The following is a 25,164-nucleotide window of genomic DNA, read 5'->3' on the forward strand; positions in this document are numbered from 1 at the left end:
GTAGATGAAACAAAAAGTATTTTATTTTATTAACTTTTTTTAGGATGAAGGTGAATGGAAACCGATAAATAATCCTATTCGAAAATACAACTTGGTTAAACTTCCAAGATTTGCAATGGAACTAGTCAGAAACGAGTGTTCGTCAAACGTAGGTGCAGCCCTTGCAAATGCTTTACTATATGACATAAAATATCTCCTGAAAAATGATGTTGATATAAAAGATATTTTGATTGATAAATGCAAATTAGATAGGGCCAAGTCAAAAGTAAAAATCGTTAGTAAAGATGTGGACTCAGAACAAAAAAAACAGTTAATTTGTCTTGGGGTTGATAGCAAGCTCGATCAGATAACTAAAACAAGTAAAGTAATAAACTCACCTCAAGGAGAAGTACTAAAGAAATGCATTAAACCTGAACATCACCTCACATTTACTTATGAAGATGGAGAATTGAGTGGAAATTATTTGACTCATAGGACGATTCCTGTCACTGGTGCTACAGGCTTAGTTCTTGCTACCGAAACGTTCAGTGTTTTACAAGAACATAACAGTTTGGAAAGTATACAAGCTGTTCTTCTTGACAATACTGCTACCAATACTGGACCAATAAGTGGCTTAGTTGTAAAACTAGAAGAGTTTTTAAAAAGAAAACTACATCTAATTGGATGCGCTTTACATCAAAATGAACTTCCGTTACGAGCTCTTTTTGTGAAACTTGATGGTGACACAACCGGGCCAAGAAGCTTCAGTGGTCTACTTGGCAAAAGATGTGCTGAAAATATTCAGGATAGAAATCAAGTTTTGTTTGAATGTATTGAAAACCCAATTGTAGATAAATATATTCCAGAAGAAATACTAACAGACCTTAGTTGCGATCAAAGACTTTTATTTGAATATTGCAAAGGAATAGGTATTGGTAAAGTTTCTGATAAATGGGCTGCCTATAAAATTGGACCGCTTAACCATGCAAGGTGGTTAACACTTGCTATTCGCCTTCTTTGTTTGTATACTAGAGACAATCAACCAACCGTTTCTTTAAAAAAACTTGTATATTTTATTGTTCAGGTTTACGCTCCAGCGTGGTTCGAAATAAAAAAATCTTCAAAATTTCACGAATCCCAACGCCTTATTTTTTCTACTATTACTAGAATAAATAATCTCCCCTTTGATGATGTTAAACATATTGTTAAAAAAAACATTAAAAACAACGCATTGTGTCTAAAACCTGAAAATATTCTTTATGCCATGCTAAAAGATAATGACAGCAATATACGAAACTTTGGTTTTCAAATCTTACTGGCTCTAAGGCAAAGGTATTTTTTTTATAGTTAACTAAAATAAATTAAACAAAAAAACACATAAAATGTGGTAATTACCTTTGATTTATATTTATAGAGTAAACAACTCAAGTTTGGAAGTAAATTTGAAGAAAATTCCGGAAATTAATTTTAATGCTAATCATTGGTATGAGTTGGTTGACATCATCAATACTAAATTTACGGAGCCCCCAACAACACAAAATTTTTCAATTGAGCAAATCCAATATATGATTGACAATAATGTTGAACCTGAAATCCCCGACTTTCCATCTCACTCCCAGAGTGTTGAGCGAGCGGTAAAACTTGTGTCGGAAGCATCCCAATATGTCTATGGATTCGAGAATCGACACAGCTGCGTTTTAACTAAACTACTTAGCAGGAAGATGCGTAAACCATATGTTTCAAAAGGGCATTATTTCCATTCTTATGATGATATTTTTTAATTGAAAATGTTTTCCGGAATATATATAACCATGTTCAAAATGTTTTAAATTGTAAAAATAATTTTTATTTTGATATTCTTATGTAAATATAAGAATAAAAGTTTCACTTTTTAAATTTTCAAATAGTTAAAAAGTTGTTATAAAATTAGCTTAATTGTTATAAATTATTACAAACTTAAATCATTCAGAAATGCAGTTAATTTTAAAAAACGATTAAATATGAACATATTTAAAATGTCAATTTTTGCATATAACGCCTTTTAAGGTGTTTTTTCGCATAATCCTACAAATCTTAGAATTTAAATCCGCAAGCGATTCTTCATCCAAAATCTCTCAAATTTTGAGAGTAATCATATTTTAATTGTCTCCAACTACTGCAATATTACGCAATATGCGGAATTAAAATCGACCTACCCTAATATATATATATATATATATATATATATATATATATATATATATATATATATATATATATATATATATATATAATATCTAAACAATATCTAGATAATCTAGATAATATCTAAACAAACAAAAAATTAATAAATCAATTGACTGGATGATTATTGTTAAAACAAAATGAATAAAAAATTATGATAAATTAGATAATGATAATCAATATAAATCATATCCTATTTAACAAAAATTTATTACTAGAATATAAACTATTACTCCAATAATATCACAAAGGATGTTTTTAAAACCAATCTTAAAGGTTTTTCCAATTCATTTTGGTGTATATAAACATTCGACAATTGCCATAATCTGTAAACTTATTTAGCTGCTTTTAACAAATTTATGTAAATTACTTGTTAATTCAACTAATGACCATGCATTTGTTGTCATTGATTTATAATGTATTTCGAATAATAATAATTTTACTACAAAAGAATTTAATAAATCGGTTTCTATTTCTTCCAAACAAATCGGTTAAATTCGTTGTGTCAACAGTCTACTAAAGACTACTGCTGATTTTATTAATTTATTTATTTTCAATCTAGATCTTTTTCTTTCTTGCAATATTTTCATTCTTCTTAAATAAACATTTTCTTTTTCTTTATTTTCTCCAGTTTTATTTATCTTTACTATACAAATTAAACATGCTATCAGTCAAATTTCAATGTGTTGTATTTAAGCAGGATCCATCCTCCTATAGTAAAATAAATCACATTTCTATATAATTATAAAATATACTTTTAAATATTTTTTTTTTAGTTATATAGTAAGTATTGTAAAATAGTAATTGATTTCTTTGACCAGGAAGTTCCATCAACTACATTAAAAAATAAAAAAAAATCATAAAAAGTACTCAAAAGAGACTATGCTGTCAAAATATATTTGGCAACTAAAAGAAAAAAATATCAACTTTAAATTAAACTGGTCTATTCTAAAAACTGCCCCTACCTATTATAACATATCTCAAAAATGTATGTTTTGTTAACAAAAAGGTTTGAAATTATTACTTATTTAGATCAAGAAAATTTACTTAATAAAAAAAACTGAACTTATTTCTAAATGCAGACATGAAAATAAGTACCTTTTAAAAAATTATAAAAACAAATGACCAAACTTTTAACGAAATTTATTTAATTTAAATACCAATTAAAAATAATAAAGTTATTTTTAAAGTAATATTATATATATATATATATATATATATATATATATATATATATATATATATATATATATATATATATATATATATATATTTATATGTATATATAATGACCACACGCTCTATTTTGTTTATTATGAATAACTTCCACCTACAGAACCCATTCTGTTTATGCGGTCATCAAAAAGCCTTTCAAAACAAAATTGCCTAGTATTACCGAGTTCTCTACACTGCAGTGTGTGTTGTTGAAAAAAATAATTTAATGTCGGATTTTCTACCCTACCTTCTAAATCAAAGTATGAAAAAACAATAAAATTCAATATCGATATCTTTTAGCTTTTAGATAACTAGAAAAGTTGTGCTTAACTACCATAAAAGTTTGGACTGGCCTTAAATCACCTGAGTAGGCTACAACCTTTAGATAGATTGTTTTTCAAAGCTTTGAATTCTAAATATAACATTTCCTGTGATAAATGGATGCGAAGCCATCCAGGCAGATTTATTACTCAATTTCAAGTGTCTCAACTTTTTGGAGAGGCTTATGCAAAGGTTGTTGGTATGGAAATAGCTATTAATGGATTTAGAGACACTGGGATATGGCCAGTAAACAACTCAATGTTTTAGGAAGAAGACTTAGCAACTTCCAAATTACTCATAGGAGAATTGAGTTCAAATAAGCAACAATCAAAAACTTTCTAAACATTAAGTAGTTATTTTCTAGCTTTATATACAAATTGTTTTAATTAAATTTATCCAGTTGTTGTTGATTATTCAAATTTAACAATTTTTAAGTTTTTTTTATGTTAACATATTTTTTTAATTTTGAGATTCCAATTGAAAAAATATCCATACTTCTAATACAAACTTCACTACTTAAACAACAACAAAAAAAATTCCAGTACTACTCTTGTATTGACAAGTAGTCCTAATCTTTTTAGTTGATATTGGTAAAACTGAGTTAGAGATGCACTCAGTTTTACAAATATCAACTAAAAAGATAGAACAGGGCAGGAATGGTGTAAAAAGGTTCAAGCATGCAAATACATATCTTCATAGCAAAGCTGGTTTTGTTACCTTTGTGTAGAAAATATAGAAAAAAATATGATAAAATGTCTTGCTTGTCTAGGCTGGTGTCATGTTGACTGTGCACGTGTTAATCAAAAACAGAAACAATATATCTGCAACTTTTGCCAAAAATAAAGTCTTTATGTATTTTACTTTACATTATTTATTATAATTGTTTTTAAAACAGATATAGTGTATATTGTTTTACATTATTTAGCATAACTATCTTTAATACCTGTCTTCCTCTTCTATTCCAATCCTAGCTAACCAATTGGGAAACATATAATTTAAATAAAAATTATACCATATGTGGTGATACCTGTTTTCGCCGTTTTCCAGAAGAAAAAAAAATTCAATTTGCATAGAGTTTGTTAAATTAAAAACTTCAGTTCATTATATTATGGGAAGTTAGGTGTTATGTTATGTTATATCAGAATATTTCCAATTTATGATTTTATAAAAACCATTCATTTTAATCCCTTAAGCTTAAAATCGTAAAATGTTTGCGAAGTTGTAAAGTATTTGAAATCAAGAAAGTGGTACAATATTGGACTATAATGGTACAATTAAGGATCTAGTTTCCTTAATTGTACTCTTAGCGCTATTTTTTTAATTTGATTCTTCGAGACTTAACACTTTTTAAATTTTGAGTTTTTTTAACATCTTTACAACAAACAATCCCTAAATTATGAAAAACAATTGAAAATCCATGTTTCTACTCAGTAGATTGCCTACATTTTTAAATTTGGTCTTAGTGGCTACAATATCAGCAACCTTACCCTACAATATTTATTTACATAAAGAACTATTGAACAATCAATGTGTTTGAGCAATCATACCAGGGTACTTAAGTAAAGTATTAGCTTTACTTAAGTGTGAGATAATACAGCACTGTAGTATCAACATTCTTCAAGACAAGGTAAAAACAAAAGCCTTAAATATTGAACTGTCTTACTTTGCATTAAATCTTAAAATGTCTTTCCCCAAATGTTACTAATTCAATGACAGATTTAGGTAAGACTAATGGAATTATTTGGACTTTTATAAGATATTGTTTCTAATCCTCATGTATGTTACATATTAAAGAGTTGCCCTTAAGAAAAATTGATACAAACAAGGATCATTTTTATGAGAAGCTTATGGCATAAATAGATCATTGTTAAGAAAATTCAAATTTTTTAGTTATTGGGTGGATTAAGATTTAATATATACCAGTGTGTAATCAAACCAGTATATAAGAAAACTAACCACATATAACTACTTTCTTTAATTTTGAATTGGTGTGTAAGTCAATATGGTGTTTAAGTCCATCTGAAGAGCCTAAAGTCTTGTCTTAAATACCTGCATACACTGTACTTTTAATTAAGGGTGGTTCTTTGTTTATATTCATATTGAAAACCTGTGATTCCACTATTTGGTTTTAGAAGACTTGAGATTTATTAAAATGCCTTCATAAAGTTTTTGCCATTTTATTGTTGAAGAGTTCTGCCACAGGTTAATATCAATCTTAGTTTTCTTTAATATTTATAGTTTTTAATATTACCAAAAAGCATTTTCTCTTGAATCAAGATTTCTTTCCTTACATCAGAGCTCCGAAAAAATTTCTGTCTTTTCATTTTTTGAAATCTCTTATTTTGTATAATTCTCTTTTGTATAAATCTCTTATATCATACAATTGCTGTATATCTAATCTGTATTGTATAATTACAAAGTTAGTGAATGTAACTCTTAGTGTGTAAAAACAGTAAAAAAAAACATTTACAAAAGGTACCAATAAGTTTACCTATTTGAAAAAATTATTCAATATTAAATGGAGGTTTTACAAGGTACACTTACATTTTAAAAAAGTTGTCTCAATTTTCAAACATTTTGCTATTAAATGGTACTCTCATAAATTGTCTAACTTGTCATAAACTATTTGGATAAACTCTGCTAAGGTAAAGTTGCTGGGGCTAAACAGAGAGTCATTCCGTATCAGATGTTCATGTATATTTGAAATGTACATTGGAAGTTTTTTTTTTCACTGATAAAAACTCACTTCATTAATATTCGTCAATCAAATTGCTTATGTAATACTTCAAAATTAATTTTGTTCTTACATTAATGTAAGAACAAAATTAATCACACAATCTCTATTTTCAGTGTTGCAAACCATAGCTTTCAATAATGTTTTATATTCTAATACCCCTGATAATTGCTTACAAGTAGCCTTACATTCTGATGATACTCATAAACACAGACTCAATTAAGACAAGAAGCACTACCAACAGGTATGCACCACTTGTGTCTTAAATCACAAAATTTTAAAAATCTTTTTAGGTCATTTTTTAAAAAACCTTATATATTTAGCATCATTTAAAAGAAATTGCTAGAAATGTTTTTTACACCATCAACTTTGACAGACACAAGCTCTTTATTGCCAGGACACATCCTTTAGCACCCATAACCAGGCTTGCAGAGCCGGAGCCAGAGCCGGAGCCAGAGCCGGAGTCAGAAGCCGAGGATCCGATAGTTTTTGCAGGAGCCGGAGCCGGAGCCGAGAAAAATTAGTAGATCCCGGCTCTCAAAAAAGTTTTAAACTAAACAAATTTTTTTTTTTTTTTTAATTTTAGTTTAATTTTTGACACATTTTTTTAGCGACCTCTGCACTTCATTCAAAAAACTCAAAACTTAAAATTCTCTAAGTCTCTAACAAATTAATTCATATACAATAAAATGACTTACAAGTTTAGTCTAAAAATAAATCTCAAAAAAATGGCCGCCACCATATATTTGCTTATACTGTTTTTTTAAATTCTTATTCTTCTGAAATGAATGAAGTGCCATATTTATTCTTATCTTCTGTCATTTTTTTTTCATTTCAAAATTATTCAATGACCCAAAAATAATCTTGTATTTTTCTTTTCTTCTCTTGCAATATTTATTTAAAGTTGAATATATATTTGGAATTTTTCCGCGATTTCTGTTATTTGTAAATTGCAACCATGAGTGATAAAGTAGAAGACGAGAGGTTATATGATGAACTGAAATGGTTTGCTTATCGCGAAGAGGACGAAGTGTTTTTTTGTCAAGTTGAGATTAGTGTAGGAGAGGAAGTCAGCAAACTTTGCGGTGCAACTTGCAAATGCAGTACGAGGGAAAAGAGCAACGGAAAAAAAAACCCACCACCATCATGAAACGCCAATTTGTCAATAAACATTCAAAACATTTGACAAAAATTGTTGAGGCAAGAGAGCAGAAACTGAAGAAAGAGAAGGCCGAAAAGGAAAAGAAACGCACCTCATCCGTTTTTGGAGGAAATCAGGGTTCGACTAGTGAGACAAGAAAAGTACAAGCACCCATCGATCGCTTTCTCAACAAAGTTACCATCACAATTTCGAAAGAGGATTTCAAGAAAGGCATGAAGATGACGTTTCTTAAAAACGGCGCTCCCTTTAACCTATTCAGCAGTGAAGGAATCAAGATTTTGACTGGCGATTCGGCAAAACATTTTGGCTTGAAAGTCAACCGGGAATCTGCTCGAAGTCAAATCATGCCTTTGGCTCAACAAAAGCGGGCTAAGTTAAAAACCAATCTACAGGGAAAGCTGGTTTTTCTGAAAGTCGACGGAGCTTCAAGACATAATCGAAGCTTTCTTGGCGTCAATGTGCAGTTCTTCATGTATAGCAAAATCAAGAATCTCTTGAAGGCCTGCTGGAATCGTATGGCATCAGGAAAGAAAATGTCCTCGGAATTACGACTGATAACGGATCGAACATGGTAAAAATGGTTGGAGACTTTGGAAAGACAGATGAAGAAGGTGACGTCACTGACGAGTCTGCTGAAGAACTTGCTGGCGTCGAAATCGAAGAAGAACTTCAGGTTGAAATTGAAGGTGATCTACCGGATGCTTATATCACTGACGACGTGTTTGAACAGCAGAGGCCTTACTTTAACGAAATATCGGAAAACATGAGCACCGTTAATCTGCAACGTTGTGGTGCTCACACCTTGCAGCTGGCTGTTAAAGACGGTTTGGAAAATCGAGGCATTAAGTCTCTGGTTGGCAAAGCTTGAGATGTAGCAAAAGCTTGTCGAACGTCGAAAGCAAATGAATTTTACAAACAACACAAAACTAAAAAGGTACATACAATATAATCGCAAATCGCAATAAATGAAAATGTTTAAATGAATATTAATAAGAATCTGAATTTGAGTTTGAATTTAACATTTGTCAATTATGCGTTTTCGAATGTTGAAAACAATCAAATTTAAAAAAAGTTACTCAAATTTCTCAAATTTACAGGTTGCAGTAATCGACAATGCAACCAGATGGTCCAGTACATTCAACATGCTCAACCAACTTCTTAAGATGCGTGATGTCCTGAATGCACTGGAAGCGGAATTTAAAACCCGTGACTTTACGCTTCTAAATTACAAGTGGAAGCAAATAGAGGAACTTGCAAAAATCCTCGAGAAACTGGTAGTCGCAACTCAATAATTCCAGAGTCAGGATCTCATGCCTGGGAACTTTATTTACATTCAGGAAATTCTGAAGGAGGAGCTAGTTTCTGGTGAATTCAAAATGTCTAATTTTGGGAAGAATATCAGGGATTCAATGGTGCATCGGGAATCACTTTATTTTGATAATCCCTTTTTTTGTGCTGCTGTCTTTGTAGATGTGAATATCAATGCCTTCTTGGAGAAGAGCAACAGATTTTTATCTCTGTTTTCAATCTATTATTTTTTTAAACGAAAATTGGAATTTGAAGTTACGTACTTTTAATGAAATTCAAAATACTGTTTCATTTAACTTTACTTTTTGACATTCTACTTTTCTCACTGCAAGAATATGATAGATTATAATTTGTTTGAAATTTAAAAACATTAAAACTGCTTTACAATATTTCAATTGATTGTTGAAGACCCTCTGTGGAAGATCCAGAAAAAGCTCAATGAGCAAAAGAAGTTCGAAATCGAGGGGAGTGGAATTGGTCTTCATGGAAATGACTCTAGCGAGAGTACTGGAAGCGGTTTGGAAAATGAAGAGGAATCCGAGGAAATGAGTCCCAGAAAAAGGATGCGAATTCGAATGGAACGTGCTCGGAAGCAAAAAAGCGAGCAGTCCAGCCAAGACGTTGTTAGTCATAAACGATTTGAGGAAAAAGAATTCCGAGAGGCTATTCAAAGTTTGCCAAAGCTTGCTCAACAGATCATGAAGAAAAAGTATGATGGAAGTTCGAAGTGCAAAACTGTTTTGGACGGAATAAAGCTGTTTCCCGAGTTGATCCAGAAAGCATGCCAGATTGCTTCTGCTCTTCATATGACGCAAGTCAGCGTGGAGCGGGTGTTTTCTGGCCTAAAATTTCTGACTCCAGACCGAAGAAGTCATATGGAATCGGATTTGATTGATAGCATGGTTTTTCTTCGAATGAATAAAGAGTACAGTTGACTTTTGAGTGTGTATTGACAGAAAAAAAAAAGAGAAAACGTTTTGAATTTGGAATTTGATGCTAAATAAGTCAGTTGAAAAAATTTTGTAGAAATGACCAGGCAATGGCATAAATTTGCAAGTACGAAATGAAAGGGTATATGAAAGAGACTGATTCTTCAAAAAAATGTAGTAGTTTATTCCATTCATTAAAAAATTTATGAATAGACGGCAAGGTATACTTTTAAATCTTATTCTTCTATTGACGTTATGAGGAGCCGGAGCCGGAGCCGAGTTTTTGCCAGGAGCCGTGAAAAAAATTGGGCGGCTCCGCAAGCCTGCCCATAACGCTTATAGAACTCAATAGCCTTTGTTAATATCTTCTCTATTATTTTTCTACTAGGCTTTTAAATAGGTGTTGACAATACACGGTTTATTTACAATTCTTTAGCTTACTTTACAGATCTGGGGCATAAGCATGATGATTTAATCTGGTTTTTAAAGATATTTTGGCAAATTTTAGCTAGATTTGAGTCAAAATAATGTCTAAAACTTGTTTGCTTGTGCAGCAAATGATTAAAGATTTTCACTTTCACACACCTAACTTAGTTGTAACTTAGTCTCTAATTTCTAGAGAGAAGGAAGAATCTTTTTTCTAAGATTTGAGTTTCAAGAAGATATCTAATTAAGGGTGTAATGAATGAGTTCCCACTCATTTTTTTGCTTCTTCTAATAGATTGAAGTATGCAAAAAAAGTTCAAGAAAATTAATTCATGAGATCATAAGTAGCGGACCTTTTGAATTAGAGATTTTTTAAAGAACTGAGTGGGGTGCTTTTATGACTCAAAAATTTTGAGTAAAGAATTTGAATTTATCCAAACTTTCTATCCAGCCTTGGTAGATCAATATCCAATTTGATTTTTAGCATTTTAAAATACAGTTTTTTAAGAATAACCTTTTCAAAATTAAGCAAGAAAAAATTCAAGTTTAGTCTGGTATTATGAAAGCTTTTATAAATTTTTTACACTTCTGAAAGAGTTATGTAAACAATTAGTTCAAAAGCTTTTAACATATTAAATTGGAAAACATTTCACACAAAATGGCCCATTTTAAAATTAGCCATTTTTAAAAACCATTTTAAGATATTGAGCTAAAAGTCTGTTTAGGGTCATTATATTTCTAAATGTATTTTCCCATTTTCATCTAATTTTAACTTAGTCCAAACTTATTTTATCAGAAAGTGATAGATTTCTGATTAAGTTAAAATTATGATGTGACCTAATAGTCAGCTTTTATATTCAGAAAAATGAAATCTTGAGATAAAGTAAGGTTGCCTGCAATAATCTTGGGATCCATGAGCTTTATTAGCCTTGGTATTAGAATATAATCAGACATAATAAAGTTTTCAAATAAATGTTTTTGATCAAATTTTCTGTTTCTAATACCATATTAAAAAAAGTTAATATATAGATCAACACTTATCTATTTTAATCAATACCATTGATTCTAATTTATGCCACCAATAATTTTTTAAATTTTTAAAAGGAACTTTTGGAAATTTATCTTTAATTTTTTTTTGTCAACAGCTTTTTCACAGGAGTTGAAATTAAAATCAAAATTAAAATTATTTTTTTGATATTTATTCTAATTAATGATTTTTTGTTCTATATGCCAATAGTTGTATTTTATCTACTTTATCTTAAGTGCAATTAACTTATCCAAATAAAATTTTTATTCAATATGTCATGGAAACCACAGGAAATGTATATTTTACTAAATAGGGTGTTAGGTTGAATATGTTTTAAAACCTATTAGACCTATTTAACTATTTTCTTAAAGCATCCTTTTTTTTTCTACTAATATGCAAAAAAAATTTAATTACATAGATGAATCAAAAAATTGAAGTATGGAATGTAGAAGAACTGAACAATGGATCTCCAAGAACAGTTTTATCTGGTCACACTAGAGCTATAAGGTAAATGACATCAAATGAAAAATATTTTTGGGCATACCCATTATAAATTTGTTCAAAAAATTTAAAAAAAATCAAGGAAATTAAATTCCTTATTTGTTAATGTTTAAAATATTTTAAAATTTTTTAAAATTAAATAATATTTGAAAAATACGATTTCAACTTTAAAAACAAGTTGTTTTTAGAGTTGAAATTGTATTTTTTTCTTGAAAGTTTTATGATAATATATATGTTCAAATTTAATAAAAAACTTATTTTTTATCTAAAACATTTTGAAAAATAAACTTTTAGAAAAAGCCAGGAAATAAAAGTGACCTTATCAATTTAGTACTTGTCAGTTTTATGGTTAAAAGGACTATCGCCTTTTGTCAAATTTTTTTCAGCTTTTCACATATCCAAACAAGTTGTTTTTAGAGTTGAAATTGTATTTTTTTGTTGAATTTAGTAAATTTGTATTCTCAACAATTGCTTTCAGTCTTAGAAAAAATTTAGTATGTGTGCATTTTAGAAGGTTGGGTATTTTCCTTTATTACAAAAGCTTTGTAAAGATTTAAACAATTTAATCTTAAGTTTATATCTTTTAACAATTCTATTAAATCTCCTCAAAAAAAAACAAAGCGCTGGTTTATTTTATGTTTGTTTAAGACAAATAAGTCAAAAAGAAGAATAAAGTTAAAAAGAAAATAAGAAAATTTACAAAAAGTTCAAATGTAAAAAATATTGATATAATATCATTAAATGATCTTCGTAATTATGAAAAATTATGATTGTGAGGTTTCAACTTTTTAAATGCTTAATGTTTAAAATTTTTTTTATAAAAAAATTATACTTTCTCTACCACATATTTAAAAAATAGAAATTACTAAATAAAATTGTTGGATAAAAATGAAAAGTAGTATATGAAACTAATCTCAGTAAAACTGTTTCCAAATAAAGTAAAAGTAGAAGTAATTTTAAAAAATGTAGTGAATAGTTAATACAAGTTTAAAAAAATCTGTCAACAATTTTCTCCAAATATTTTTTAGAATATTGCATTTAGAGATTTTATTGATCACTTGTTATACTTGACTCATTAAAAATTAACTTATTTTTAGTGATATAAATTGGAATTATTTTGAACCACATACTTTATTAACATGTTCCATGGACACATATATAAACCTATGGGATGTGAGGTAAATTTTTTTGTATTTACACAGGCCAACTTCTAATTTATCCCTTGAGCTTTTATAGTTCTTTCTAAATTGTTTTGTAACAATGATTTTGAAAGTCCAATTCCTTTTTCTCTACTTTTTTCTTTTATTGAAAATATACCTAATAGGTATGATATAATAATTTAATATAATAATTTTAAATTTAAATATTCAAATTACTTTTTAAAATATGTTTACTGAATAATTAAAGTCATAATGCTTTTTTAGAACTCTTTCAGTAACTATTCAAATCTCTTTTCAAAAATATCTTATCTTTCAAAAAATATCATGGATCAGTAATGATGATGTATTAATAATACATCAATTCTGTTTTATTGTTTGCTAAAAGCACAGATACTTTACTGAACTGGTAAAAAAGGATTTTGATAAGCTTCTTACAAATTTTAAGTAACAAATTTGAGAGGATGGTCAAGTGGAAATAGGAAGTCAATAACTTTTGGAGTATTAATGGTTTGAAGGACTAAAAAAACACATTTCTTTTTTTCTTTAAGTTGGTGCATTAAAACTTACAGTGTACATACACCAAATTTGCCATTCTTTATGATAATTCTGACATCAAGCAGATTCAAAAATGCATTCTGCTGCATTATAGACTACTTTATACTTGCTGCCTTTCATCTAAGACAAATTAACTTTAAAATTTATTTCTCTATTTGTAAAAAAGTTTTTGAATATTTGAAAATTGTTTTTGTATCTTTCTTTAAACTATAAGCAGCTCAAAAATTAAGACTAATAATGACTCTTGCAATAATTGGTTAAGTAATGTGTACCATGTAACCCTTTTCCATAGTATATTGTTTTGGTAAGCTGACCGTGCATTTTCCCTAAAGATAATCAGAATTTTCTAAACAGAGAAAAAATGTTCTAGCTTTTGTTTATTCTTTCCATAGATCAGATATATTTTTGAAGAATTTATTAAAATTTAGTGAAATCATATCTGTAAAATCCAGTATTCACTATTGAATATAAAGAAAGGTTAAGCACTATCATTTCAAAAACTGATTTGTTATAACTCATATTTGAGCACTGAAGTAAACCTTTGTAAATATATAAATTTTTCAAGTTAAAAGCTTTAAAAAGATGTAAAGTATAAGAAAGTTATGTCAAGTTTTTAAAGAAAACAAAGAAGATAAAGCTTGGCAAGCTGAAGAACTTTACTTTTCCAACCAACAAGAACCTAGGGATATATAGTTAGATATAGGTAAGTATTTAAACCTTTTGAATAGTTTTACTGTATTTATTCTTTCAGAATAACAAAATAGAGTACAATTGGTAACAAATGTTTGAACAAGACATAAATTCTATGTTCAGTACTTTACAGCTGAAATGTACTAGCATGTTAATTTAAAAAAAACCGAGCATGTAAATTCATGTAAATATGCAGTACCATCATTCTCTATCAGTAAAACCAGCTAAAATGCACTGTATATTTTCATATTTCTGTTATAATTAGACATACTGAAGTGATTTTCTAAGAAAAAAGCGAATATTAGTCTTGAAACATCAAAGCTTCAAAAACAGAACTTTCATAAAAATTTTCTGAAAATGGTTTCTTGAACAGCAATTAAAATGCAAACATCTGTATTTATTGTATTTATGGGTTAATTGAACATATTATGATAACTGACTAAGATAGTGGTGGTTAATCAGAGATAAAATGAATGTTGGAGAATGTCAAAGTTTCTTATCTAATTTTTCTGAACTCATCTTCTGGTTTTTTACTCAATGAGATATTGATATTTTTATCATAAATAGTGTTTATCAAATTTATATCAAGTTCAGGTTCTTTAACTGTGGTATATATATCTAATTGAGATGGGGAAACTTTGTTATGGTATTTCAACTTCAAATTATTGTTTTTTCTGTAAATCCATGTAATTCAGGAATATTTAAACATGATTCCAAATTTTTTTTTTCTTTTTACAGTTTAAAGCTTCTGAAATTGTCAAAAAAATTAAAATGATCTAGACAGTCTCAGTGCCATTTGAAGACTCCTATTTAAATTTCTTTGACCTCTGCAGAACATATACCATGATTAAATTTAAAGTTATTTAACTTTACTAGATCTACCATATTTAATAACTTGATTTTTTTTACAGACAGACCCGTAAACCCTCTTCATTATTTACCACAGTAGCTGGATCATCACAAGTGAAATGGAATAGAAAAAATAAAAATTTATTTGCTAGTGCTCATGATGGAGATGTGAGGATTTGGGATGTTAGGGTAAAGTTATTAAAATTTTACTTAATACAGTATTTACTAAAATAATAGTAAAACATTTAGTTGAACAAAGTTCAAGTTTAAGTTTAAATATAATTTTAGTTTAATTTATATTTTAGTTAATTATTTAATTAAATAAATATAAATTTAACTAAAATTAATTTCTAAAGATAATTTTATTTTGATTGAATAAAAAAAAAATATAACAAATCATAAATTAATTTTTTAAGAATATACTTCCTGTTTTTGAGAAAAGTTTTAATAAAGAAATTGATAAAATGTGTTAATCACTTAGAAAGTATAGTAAGTTAATGTCACAATTTGGCATGATAAATGTTTTAACATAGTAAATGCTTCAATAACTCAAATGATATGTAAAGGTATGTTAGTTTTATCAATTAAGAAAAAATGTTTAAAAAAATATTTTAAGACTTTTTTTAGTATTTCCTGTTAAAAATCTTTTTTTAGAATGGAAATATCCCTTTAGTTTATATTGCTGGTCACTTATCCAAAATTCATGGTATAGATTGGTCACCACAGAGTGAGTCTCAATTTGTGACAGCTAGCAATGATTCCACTGTTAAAGTATTAATTTAATTATTTATTTTGCTTCACAACACATGTACTAGAAATTCCATTGATTAGATCCTAATAATTCAAAATAATTAAGGAATTTTGATTTAAAATTTAATTAAAACTGTAAAACTGGTAAATGTCTTGTCAAGAAAAAACAAGAATAACCTATGCACCATAGTATAGTGTAATATCTTTTTAATTACCTCTGGACTGACAGTATCAATAAAATTGTTACCATTTTCAGGCTCTTTTCACAGCTCTGTATTTTAATTGTATTCTAAATAAATTTTTTTTTCTAATTTGATAAATAATACAAATTTTTCCTGGGTCTGCATTAATAATCTTTTGCTAGGAATAAAACTTGGGACATGATTTCATGACTGGCTTATACTTTCAACTTATTGCAAAATATGATTTATCAAGATCAGATTTGATTTATCAAGATTCAGTTTCTGCAAGTGTATTCTTCACTTAATTTACAGAAAATGTAGCTTTTTAATTGTCATTTCATGGTGGAAAAAAGTTTAATATATTCTTTTTCTATTAATGATATAGAGAAGTAGTATTTGATTAGCCTTTATCTACTTAACCATTGAAAATGAAATTTATTACTAGCATACTTGATTCACTTTTCCCAGAAATTTTTTTAGTGCTTCAGTTTATCATTACATTTGACAGATTATTCTAATGAATATTCTGTCAAATGCTCTAATATACTGAAAAATTCCAAAGTTGAGAAAAAATTCTACTGGTAATGGAATTAATCTTAATTCTAATGCAATTGAAAAAATGTATTATTTGATGATGGAAATCTATAAACAATAAGTTTTTAAATTTTAACTTATAGATATTATACAACTAGTAATAATAAAAAAGTTCTATGCAAATATTGCTATGTAAAATTTAAAAAATTAAAAAAATGCCTGATGAACAATTAAATGGCTCTTTGATGGTTTATTTTGAAGAGTTAAGTTATGTTTTAGGTATTTGTATCAAGACTCCTATAATGTAATAGGTCTGATATAAATGCAACATTTTATTTTTTAAGGCAAATGACAAAAAGTTGTTTGTAATATGCCCAAAATACTAGTTGATTTTATACTATAACAGGTAATGTCATAAAAATTATAAAATGAGATATTTAAAAAAAGTTAATTTCCATGTTTTTTTTTTTTATTGGTTAAATCTAAATCATAAGATATATCTCAAGATGAAATTATTTTGTTAAAAGATGTTGTACAAAAACTAAATTTTTTATTCAACAAAAATAAATGATTAGAGCTAAGATTCACTTGTTTTTGTTCAAATAAAACTTTGAACAATTTAGTTCAGAATATTGTTACATCATACATCAGCTCTTCTGCATGGCCATACTGATATTGTTCTAAAAACTATGCTTTAGCTTTATCTGTCCTCTAAACATTTCCTTTAACACCAGTAAACAACTTTTCTCAGTTCCTAGAATAATGAGTCATTAAGCAAACAAAAAATTTAATTGCAATTTTTGTAAATAAACCTTGTTAACAGTACAGAATTAAAATTGGCTGCAAATACTTCAACTGCAATCTAGACTCTATAAATAAGCAGCAACTACTTCAATATTTAAGAAGACTACAATGTAGACTCTATAAATAAGCAGCAAATAATACTTGTTCTAGTTCTGAGCAAAATATTTATATCAATAAGAAAGATAAAGTTTATTATTTATAGTTTTGGAATATCAATTCTCCGTTGCAGTCTCAAGGCTCAATAAACACTGGCTCCCCTGTTTGGAAGGCTCGATTCACTGTAAGTATTATATATTAGTAAAGTATCACAAAAATATTTTTATGATTAAAAGTACTAGTTCAGTTAATGAAACTATTTACTTTCTATTTTATCTTGTTAAATAATTTTATAATTTAGTAAAAGCAATCAGTAAGATTAAAGTAATTGGTGAAAGATAATTTCCTTAGCTAATATAAGAACAGTCTAAATTAAAAAGATTTCTTTTATTTTAAGAATAAACTATTAATCTACCTAAGATATATCTTATAGCCTTTTGGTATTGGGCTTGTAACTGTTCAACTACGTCGTGGTGATAATAGTATCTTTTTGTGGAAAACTTCAGAATTGAAAAACTATGTTCACAAGTTTGATGGTCATGCTGATGTGATTCTTGAGTTTCAGTGGAGATCTCAGATTCTTGGTTTGTCATGTTTTTTTTTAAAGTATTTCTCTATCTGTTTTTGTACAACATAGCTAAAACATCTCCCCATCATATTGTCTTAATAAATTTATAGAAAAAAGATTTTAGCAATAAACTTCATCTTTTGATTGAAAGATTCTATCTGGCTTTCAATGAAATATAAGTTTGCTAGTTTGCTAATTGCTAGTTCTCATGAAAGTTGGACATAAAGTGCCTACTTTGAAGCTTATGTGATAAGTTGCATATTTTTCAATGATATTATACTTTATTAAATTATAGTTATGAGTTTGCTTTAATCATTTAATCTACATCAAAGTTTTCTATGAAATATGCATTTTATTTGAAAATAAATTTTCATACCCATTATTTATTTAAGTAATTACCAAATAAAGTTTAAAATGAAATAAAGTTTGATTAAATATTAGTAACTTAATTTTTTAAAAAACAGGTGATGTAGAAGACTATCAGTTAGTATCATGGTCTAAAGATCAGACATTAAAAATCTGGCGTATTGAAAAGAAAACAATTCAGGTTCGTTCAAACAATTTGTTTAGATCTAAACAAAGTTTTAGATGACTTACTTAAGGTAAAGTATCAAGATTCACCTCTTTTGCATTCGTTATTCTTAAAGCAGCATTGTAAACTTGAATTTTTTAAAATCAAGTTACATGTGTTTAGCTACATATGAAAGATGTGATAATAGATCTGTAATTTTTTGTTATTTTTGACTAATTACACTGGACAAGCAAAAAAAATTTTTTTTTTTTTGTATACAACTTTTTTATTCCAATTTTGACTGAGAAAAAAAAATGACAGTAAAAATTTTTTATCAGCTCTAGTTTCTGAGATATACAAAAGCAATAAATTTGTATTTTAGTTGATTCGCAACAAAGCAATATGAAATATAATTTACATATTCTAATAGTATTTAAAGTGTATTTGGTTTTTTCATTACAGATATATTCTAATAATTTTAAATAAAGAAATCATGATCATCAGGCTAATATGTATAAAGAAGATTATAGGGCGTTTTTTGCTTTTCTTTTGTATGCGAGTTCTGTAGCATCCCTATGCACAAACCAACAATAATCTACAAGCATAGCTTCATTCCAACAACTCTGATATCTTTATTCTATTGCAGAAATATCTTGGTGGAACCTTTTCCCATTGTTCATCACTAACGGCTCCACAGATGGGGGGGGGGGGAGAAATCTAAATGTGAGTGGAGGAAATGAATCTTGAGGAGCATGTTACATTTAAGTTGATGGTATTTTTGCAGAAGTATTGTTACCAATTGAATATAGTTATCATCTCTTTCGTTGCCTAAAAATCCACAAATCACTCCCTTGAGAGTTTTCCTAGTTTCGTTTCCTTGCCTCTTCAAAACTTTGTCAGTTGATGTAATTGTGGTCCAACAAAAATACCCTCTAACTTTTGCATTTTTTTTTAAATTTGTTTCTGAAATACCTAAAGCCTGTCCTTCTTTGTTCATACCTTTGACAAAAATTTTCATTAAAACCAACTTAATATGTAAGGGTTGAAAAAGAACACCTTTTGGATGAGTTGTTCAGTAACAACATTTTTTTCATCGGTGTTGAAATTTCTTGCAGGCCAGCCTTCTTTTATGTAATGTGAACTACTCTATTATCTCTATTATCTTTTATATCTCACAAAATCAAAATCATTTGATGTGGAAGCCTTGTTTTCTTCTTTTTCTTTTATTTCTACTTCATTTCTGCTTTCATTTTTTGTTTCTAATTAATAAATTTATGGTGGAGTAGGAACTGATAAACTATCCAAATGTGGAATAGGTCAAATGACAGATGGAAGATGCAAGTATTTAACTGTTTCTATTTTCTTCATTGAAAAGCCTGTTCTAGTAGGTGCAGTCAATTATAAATAGTAGTTATATGTATGGTTTTTAGGCTCCCTCCATACAAATGGAACAGCAAAAGCCAAAGATCTTTTTTTACTTTTTAACTATTCTTGTAGTGTAACCAAACAAGAAATACTGTATATATGTTAAGCCCTTATCCTGGTCCCCTACCTTCATACCAAAGTAATGCTGGTAAGCAGTCTTCGCAAAGTGGTGTCTTAGTTCTTTTCTTTGATAAAGATATTATTTCATCACAAACGTAACAAAAATTGTTCACTAAATTTACACATTTCCTTGACATGTTGATTTTTCAAATTTTACACTAGTAAATAAAGATAAATCTATGAATAGATCAGGTCAGAAACTTTAGCTTAAACACGTAACTCATATCACAAGTTTTAAACATGAATAAAGCATTATGAATAGTCAAAAACAAAAAAAATGAAAATTTATACCCTTGAGAGAAAATTTTGCTTTTATTTCTTAAACAAGAACTAATATGTAATCTTAATGTCATTTTTGAATTCAGTAGGTGGAAATACATAAAAATACAAAATTTTGGTTCTAAAACCAAATCACATTTGGGCAATGTTATCATTTCTCTGATTGAGGCTCAACTGTCAAATCTTACTCCATATACACATTAAATCTATATTTAACATATTTTAGATGCACACAGGAAATACTTTTACCATTGCATGTCGGTCATACAATCCATGTGTGGAATTAGTTTCGAAGCATTGTTTGGAAAAACACCTTTTTTTTTTTTCTGAAAGAAAAACTATTCTTCCCAATCATATATTTTTTAAACCACCATTGCTGTTAGATATTTGATAAATGGTTACATTATAGTTTTTTTTTAAAAAAGTTGACTGATAATCAGTGTCCAGTTACAGAAAGTTCATGATATTGATGATGCTTTTCTTTTTCTTCAGGCTATAACTGGGAAGTATAGCAAGTCATCAAAACCTCCAATTTTAGTTGAATCACCTGTCAGTCTTATTTCTTCATTCACAGACAGCACAGAAAAATTAAATAGTTCTTCTCTGAATAACTCATTGACTGCCTATCCAACTCTTGATGGATCACAATTTCAGAGAGAAAGAAGATTTTCTACTGATCGACCAGATAAATTGGATCTTTTACCCCGGCATGATTCATATATAGAAAAGTCTAATGATAGTTTTAACATAACTGAAAAAACATCTGAAAAGAGTAAGAATTTTTATTTTACATTTATTTCACTATCCTAATAAAAAAAACACTTTTCTAAAATTTAGATTTACTTTGTGTTTGACTATTTATATATATTTATGTGTGTCTGTAGTTCCTTCATATTGCTTTATTTTTTCTTTAAGATAGTAATTAATTTCTTTAATACAACTAAGAACATATACATAATTATAGATTATATCCATAATTATAGATTATATCCATAATAAATCTATTACAGATAATGAAAAGAAAATCCTATGCAGTAGGATTTGTAATTTTAACATTTGAAGGACCTACTTTATCTTTTATGCAAGCTCTCACTCCACTCTAAATTAATCAAGTTATTCTATGACTTCATAAATACTTGTTTCAAAATTGTAACCAGTTCTAAAGTTAAGTAATCTGCAGATTGTTGTTAATTAACAATCTTTTTTAGCCCTAATATCTTCTAGTGGAATTCAAACCAAGTAATCTTGTAAGGCACAATGTAAATTAAAAACCACATCTGCTCACACTGCAAAAGCTTTTATGCTTTTTAAAGTATGATTAGAAACTCCATCATACTGATTTTGCCACCAATCATTTCTATCAATTATCAAATCAAAAAACAGAAGCAAGTAGATTCAACCAATTTGTCATAGATATATTGATTTCTATCCAGTTTATACTTGATATGAACAATATTTGCCAGAGGGTTATTGGTCTATAGGACCAACTTAAAATGAGTAATAAAAGGAAGTAATAAAAGTAATAAAAGGAAGGGTGCATAAGAAATGATATAGCAAGACATAATGAGTAGGGAAGTGTTCAATTAAGAAGTTAATCTGTAATATCAAAAAAGAAAAATGGTTGTTAAAATGATGTTATTGATTTTTAAGGTGTCTAATCTCAGTACTAGTGATTTCTAAGTTATTGATCTATTGGTATAAAAGTTTTGGTTTTTACCAACAATCTTAAAAAGAGGCAAATTAAGGGATGTTAGAAACTTTTTTTTACCTTAAAATCCATAGAAACTGGGAAATTGTTTAATGTCAAACCATAGAACAAAAAACATGATCCTTTTTTTACCAAGGTGTAAGTCAAGAACTGAACCTTTAATCTTATTTCTTAGTTGAAAAGAAACATTTTCCTTAGAAAGTAGAAGTGTTGTTAAAAATGAAATGTTTGAGCCATAAAAATGTGGAGCTGGAGAAACCATGATGTTTCCTCCAAAATTTAAATGTAGCCTGAAATAAAATCTCTTAAAATCAAACTGCATCCTGAGTATTTTTTAGTATTAAGGTCTCATTAACACAGAGTTTTAATTTTGTAGCATTGCCTGTTTTGATTATTTTATTTGGGAAAGATGTTATTTAGTTTTAGATTTAGTTTAGGTAGCTTTTTTAATGGTTGAATAAATATTTTAACTGCTTGTTATTGCAAGGAAATAGCTGACTGGTTATTAGCTACTTTTAATTAGAAATATCAGGTCTGACAAGAAATGTGAGTGTGTCCTTATGTATTATAGAGAACTTTATTAAAAGAATTTTTAAATTTCTAGTCCTAATATGATTGTGAGTAATAGTAATAACAAATACTTAGACTAATAATAATAGTAAAAAACTTCGAATTATAAACTGTGTGTATTCCTAACTAACATTTTCCTTAAATGTTACTTAAAAGGAAATTGAAGTGTTTGTTTCTTCATTTCTTGTTTTTATATGAGCTCACTCAAAATAATTGAGGAGTTACATAATGCATAAACCTTTTCTTTACAACACTAATTTTGAAATATTTATCATGTTTTTACCTCTTTACAAATTTCTCTTTTCAAAGCTCCCAAAAATGTAATCAAACTTGAAGTCAGAAATGAAGCTAATGATGATTACTCCCATCTACAAACATTGAATCAAGAGTTTGCATTGATTAATCTAATTAGCCCTCTTTATAAAGTAAATGTAAGTGCTATTATTGTGGTATGATTTGTTTTGTTTCTAAATTGCTTTAAATTAGTATTTAATATAATTAGATATAATTTAATATTATATTAAATAAATATATATATTAATTTAATATATATATATATATATTAGTATTTAATATATATATATATATTAGTATTTAATATAATTAGAATGAATATATATATATATATATATATATATATATATATATATACATACATACATACATACATACATACATACATACATACATACATACATACATACATACATACATACATACATACATACATACATACATACATACATACATACATACATACATACATACATATACAGTGGTGGAAAAAATAATAAATACACTATCTAAACATTTAGAAAAATGCTTTTTATTCACAGCAATTAATGTTAACTGATATTAATTTATGTTTTTATAAACTTCATTGTTAAAAATCATATTTTTAAAACAATTATGAAGTTTTTTTCAATTTTTCTAATGTTACTAACAATTTTGTTTAAAGTAGGCGGAAATTTGCTGGAAAAAATAATAAATACAGAAATGGTTAATTTGATCGTATATTTGAAAAAATCAAGAAAATTCAATGTTTATAAAACAAGTATTTAACAAAAATAATTAAAAACAATTAAGAACAAAAACAAAATTTTTTCTTTTTCTGAAAAAGGTTTATCAATCACTTAATATAATATTTACAAAAATTGCCTAATATTTTGATGCATGTTCTTTATTTTTTTTAACTTCCATTAGTCTTTTGGGCATGCTGTTGACCAATTTATGGCATGTTAATAGTGGAATAGCGTACCATGATGTTTTCACAGACTCCCACAGATCCCTTTTGTTCCAAGGCTTTTGTTTTGCAACCTCATTCTTTACAATTTTTCATAAATTTTCTATTGGATTTAAATCTGGCGATTGTGGTGGCCAGTCCAATTGTCTTATACCATTATTTTGGAACCATCTCTTTGTGATAGAAGCTGTATGCTTTGGATCGTTATCTTGTTGAATTATCCAGAGCAGCGGCATGTTATCCTCAGCATAAGGAAGCATTATTTCTTCAAGTATATTAGTATAAATATCAGCTGCCATAGTGTCTGTTATCAAATAGATAGGGCCAATACCAGATGACCAGAAACATCTCCTCACCATAATGCTTCCACCACCAAATTTAAGTGTTTTTTTAGTGTAATGTGGGTCAAACTCTTTATTTGGTGGCCTGCGGACAAACTGCTTACCATCTGATCCAAAGATATTAAATTTAGATTCATCTGTCCACAAAACTGTGCCCCATTTCTTATTTGTCCATGCAGAATATTTATGACAAAACTCTTTTCTAGCTTTTATATGTCGTTTTTTCAATAAAGGCACACTTCTAGGTGATCTTGAAAACAAATTAGCTTCAGCTAAACGTTCTCTAATTGTTAGTGCTGTTGCATTTAACTCTAAGTTTTTTTTAATGGTGTTGCTGGAGATAAATGGATCTTTTTTAGCTTCACGAATAATTAATTTATCTTCTCTGTAATTTGTTTTTCTTTTGCGACCTCTAGTTTCCACATGTATTTTTGGTTTAAGAGCGTTTTGAACCATTCCAACAGAACGCTTAGTTATTTTTGAAATCTCTCTATAAGACTTTCCACTGTTTTTAAGCCGTTGAATTACTAAGAGCTCAGCTGAGGTGCAATGTGACTTTCTACCCATAATATCTTAAGGGGAAAGAAGCTGTTGTATGAATTAATTACTAGTATTACTTACTAATACCACCATATCATATTTTTAAATATTGAAAATACTTACAGATTAAAAGTAAGAGGCAATACCTTCAACTTCAGCAATGTTTTTTACTCTAATTGTAATTAATTAATTGAAATGATATTAATATAATATATTAGTAAACTGTAAATAATTAACTGAACATACATAAAAAACTTATTAAACATGCTATATTTCAAAATATAAAGTAAAATATTATTCAGTTGTGTAGGAAGTCATATCAGTTTGAGGGGGAGTGACTAACACTGCCAGGGTTGGAGATTTGAAGGAGAAGGGTGAGGGAAGTGACCCTAATCTTAAATAAATATGGGGAAA

At 28.0% G+C, this 25,164-nt stretch overlaps 1 protein-coding gene across 18 annotated transcripts in view; it reads left to right on the forward strand.

Annotated features, from left to right (window-relative positions):
• Positions 1-25,164, forward strand: part of LOC145193063 (GATOR2 complex protein WDR59-like) — a 52,879-nt gene that overhangs the window by 12,308 nt on the left and 15,407 nt on the right. For 14 of the 18 annotated variants that reach the window (XR_016456094.1, XR_016456093.1, XR_016456089.1 and 11 more), the window contains exons 4-12: positions 11,743-11,831; positions 12,923-13,003; positions 15,142-15,268; positions 15,734-15,850; positions 17,552-17,629; positions 17,879-18,029; positions 18,478-18,560; positions 20,841-21,120; positions 22,936-23,057. Coding sequence is in view for 9 of the 18 variants with exons in the window: in XM_090099351.1 (XP_089955477.1) it covers positions 11,743-11,831; positions 12,923-13,003; positions 15,142-15,268; positions 15,734-15,850; positions 17,552-17,629; positions 17,879-18,029; positions 18,478-18,560; positions 20,841-21,120; positions 22,936-23,057 (1,128 nt within the window). In the remaining 9 variants the exon portion in view is untranslated. Of the gene's footprint in view, positions 1-43; positions 1,312-1,393; positions 1,801-11,742; positions 11,832-12,922; positions 13,004-15,141; positions 15,269-15,733; positions 15,851-17,551; positions 17,630-17,878; positions 18,030-18,477; positions 18,561-20,840; positions 21,121-22,935; positions 23,058-25,164 lie in introns of those variants that run through there. The other 4 variants (XM_090099360.1, XM_090099358.1, XM_090099353.1 and 1 more) reach the window with 3 other exon arrangements.

Source organism: Hydra viridissima, unplaced genomic scaffold (assembly GCF_058129835.1).
Source record: "Hydra viridissima isolate aposymbiotic clone 2 unplaced genomic scaffold, HvirCarnegie_v1 scaffold_10, whole genome shotgun sequence".
In the NCBI taxonomy this organism is placed as follows: Eukaryota; Metazoa; Cnidaria; class Hydrozoa; order Anthoathecata; family Hydridae; genus Hydra; species Hydra viridissima.